Source organism: Juglans microcarpa x Juglans regia, chromosome 5S (genome assembly GCF_004785595.1).
Source record: "Juglans microcarpa x Juglans regia isolate MS1-56 chromosome 5S, Jm3101_v1.0, whole genome shotgun sequence".
Lineage (NCBI taxonomy): Eukaryota > Viridiplantae > Streptophyta > Magnoliopsida > Fagales > Juglandaceae > Juglans > Juglans microcarpa x Juglans regia.
The window spans coordinates 22,396,667-22,398,820 of record NC_054603.1 but is presented as its reverse complement, the minus strand read 5'-3'; the positions used below and the strand labels follow the sequence as shown (position 1 = coordinate 22,398,820).

At 42.1% G+C, this 2,154-nt stretch overlaps 1 protein-coding gene across 1 annotated transcript; it reads left to right on the top strand.

Moving 5' to 3' along the window:
* Positions 1-399: 399 nt before the first annotated feature.
* On the top strand, positions 400-1,209 carry LOC121267217. The gene has a single exon (XM_041171067.1). The coding sequence runs from the start codon at positions 400-402 to the stop codon at positions 1,207-1,209; it is 810 nt and encodes a 269-aa protein (XP_041027001.1).
* The last annotated feature ends 945 nt before the right edge of the window (positions 1,210-2,154 follow it).

The window sequence follows — 2,154 nt, the reverse complement described above, 5'->3', positions numbered from 1 at the left end:
GAAAACACTTTCCTCATACAGAATTTCATGAGTAATGTAGAAGAAATAACTGAGATCGTTTCCAAAATTTCTTTTCCTAACAAAACATGCACATTTTCCAAAATCAACCTCATATCATTTTATTTTATGCAAAATGTAGCATAGGAATCCCGCTTACCTGGACTTCTTAGCCTTTCAAAAATTTTACTCAACAATGCCGAACAACTATTAATCATCAGCTATAAAATAATCACATAATTCTCGTAAGTTTCCAGTCGAATACGTATTTCAATATTTAAGCCTAAGATGCTATAATAACCTAATAGTCCAAGGCATTTTCTTTTTTACCCTTTTTTCTCTCTACGGGTGAATAGGGTTTTTGCATTACGCCGTTTGACTTTGGCCTCCTCTTGGGGCTGCATGGCAGCCGCTGATGGTGGTGGCACATGTTGGCCTTCTTTTGCCGACCTGGTTGCTGCTGTTCCACAGCCCATCCCTGAGATGGTGCTACCGCCCCGTGCCCCTAAGATGGTAGATGGTGAGATATATTTCCAGTTTTCCAAAGAGGAAATAGAACGATCTGCTGAATCGTTTAGATACTCTGTGGTCCTTAAGTTTTTGAAACAACGACCTTCTTTGGACGTTGTCTGTGCATTCATTCATAGCTATTGGGGACTTTCAGCTTTACCAGTGGTTTCCTCTATGTTACGTCCTCGAAACATTTTTGTGCGCATGCTTAACGAAGCAGATTTTTCTAAAGCTCTATCCAGGGATGTTTGTGAGATACACGTCAGTTTCTATCTTGTCTTTCATTGGTCTCCAGAGTTTAATGAAGATGCAGAACCGTCGAGGGTGCCGGTGTGGCTTTCTCTACCGGGTCTCCCTCCTAACTATTACCGTGAAGCCTTTTTGAAAATCCTTATGGCACCTATTGGGACCTTCATACTTTGGGATAATCCGACTCGATGTGCTACAAGAACTGATGGAGCACGATTGTGTGTGGAAGTGGATGCAACGAAAGCACTGTTGAATCACTTCTGGATAGGGGTGCCGGGTTTACCTGCTAGTCGTAAACAAGAAGTTATTTATGAGACTCTTCCTGCATATTGCGCTACGTGCAAAATGCAGGGACATAACACACGGACATGCATAGTTGGAAAACCTGGGAAGACTGGGCAGGTTTGGCGTGGGAAGAAAGAAAATCCAGAGGCAGTTAAGGCTATTCCATAATCTGGGGAAGAACCGGTGCATCAGGTTTTTGTGCTTCCGAAAAATTTCGATCTCGTAGTAGAAGAAATATTAGTGCCTGGTTTGGAAATAGAGAGTCTCGTGGTCGTAGAGGTTCTGAATTCGTCTGCTGCGGTTACTCCACTTGACCCAATGGGTGATGCAATGGTTCTCTCTAACAAAGATTTTAATGTGGTTGTGTTGTTACCGCAAGGTAACTCTGCACTAGTGGATGAAAATGCAATCCAAGATGATAACATGGTTTCTGCGGAAACAGAAGGTGGCTTGATAAATGCATAAGAAATTCCTATTCTAGTTTCTGATGAGAATGCTACGGGCCCCTACAGTGGGGAAAACTCCTATGATGTTGCCTAGTGAGGGCTTGGAGTCGTTTGTGGTGCGGGATAGGATTGTTGTGCAGAACGAATTATCTGGGGAAGAGGAGCCAATGGACGTTCATGTGGAGAAAAGGATTGAGATGGAGAATGCTTCTAAACCTAAACCAAACATTCAAGCAGAGGTTTTCTCACAGGACAAAGAGTACCTTACTGAGTCTGAGGCCAATGAAGGTAAGAGGAAATATAAGAAAAAGATGTTTATAAAAATGTGCAACTTGTCTCTAGTTCATGCCCGACATTCAAACCCTGTCTAATGATTGATTCTATCTTTGTATGGAATATTAGAGGGGTTGGGACCTCTAGGAGTAGAGTTAAGAAATTGATTGGTGAGTTGAAGCCGAGAGTTGTTGCGCTGTTAGAACCTTTTCATAATTTAGAGGAAGCTTGTAAATTGGCGCGCTGTTTGAATTGTCATTTCTAATGAGGATGATGGGGGTAAAATCTGGATTTCCTGGAATAGTACTTATGTGGTGCAAGTGGTTCGAATGGGAATGCAATTTATTTCCATGCTAGAAGGTGAAGGAGCTGAGATGTTTTTTGTTCACTGTGT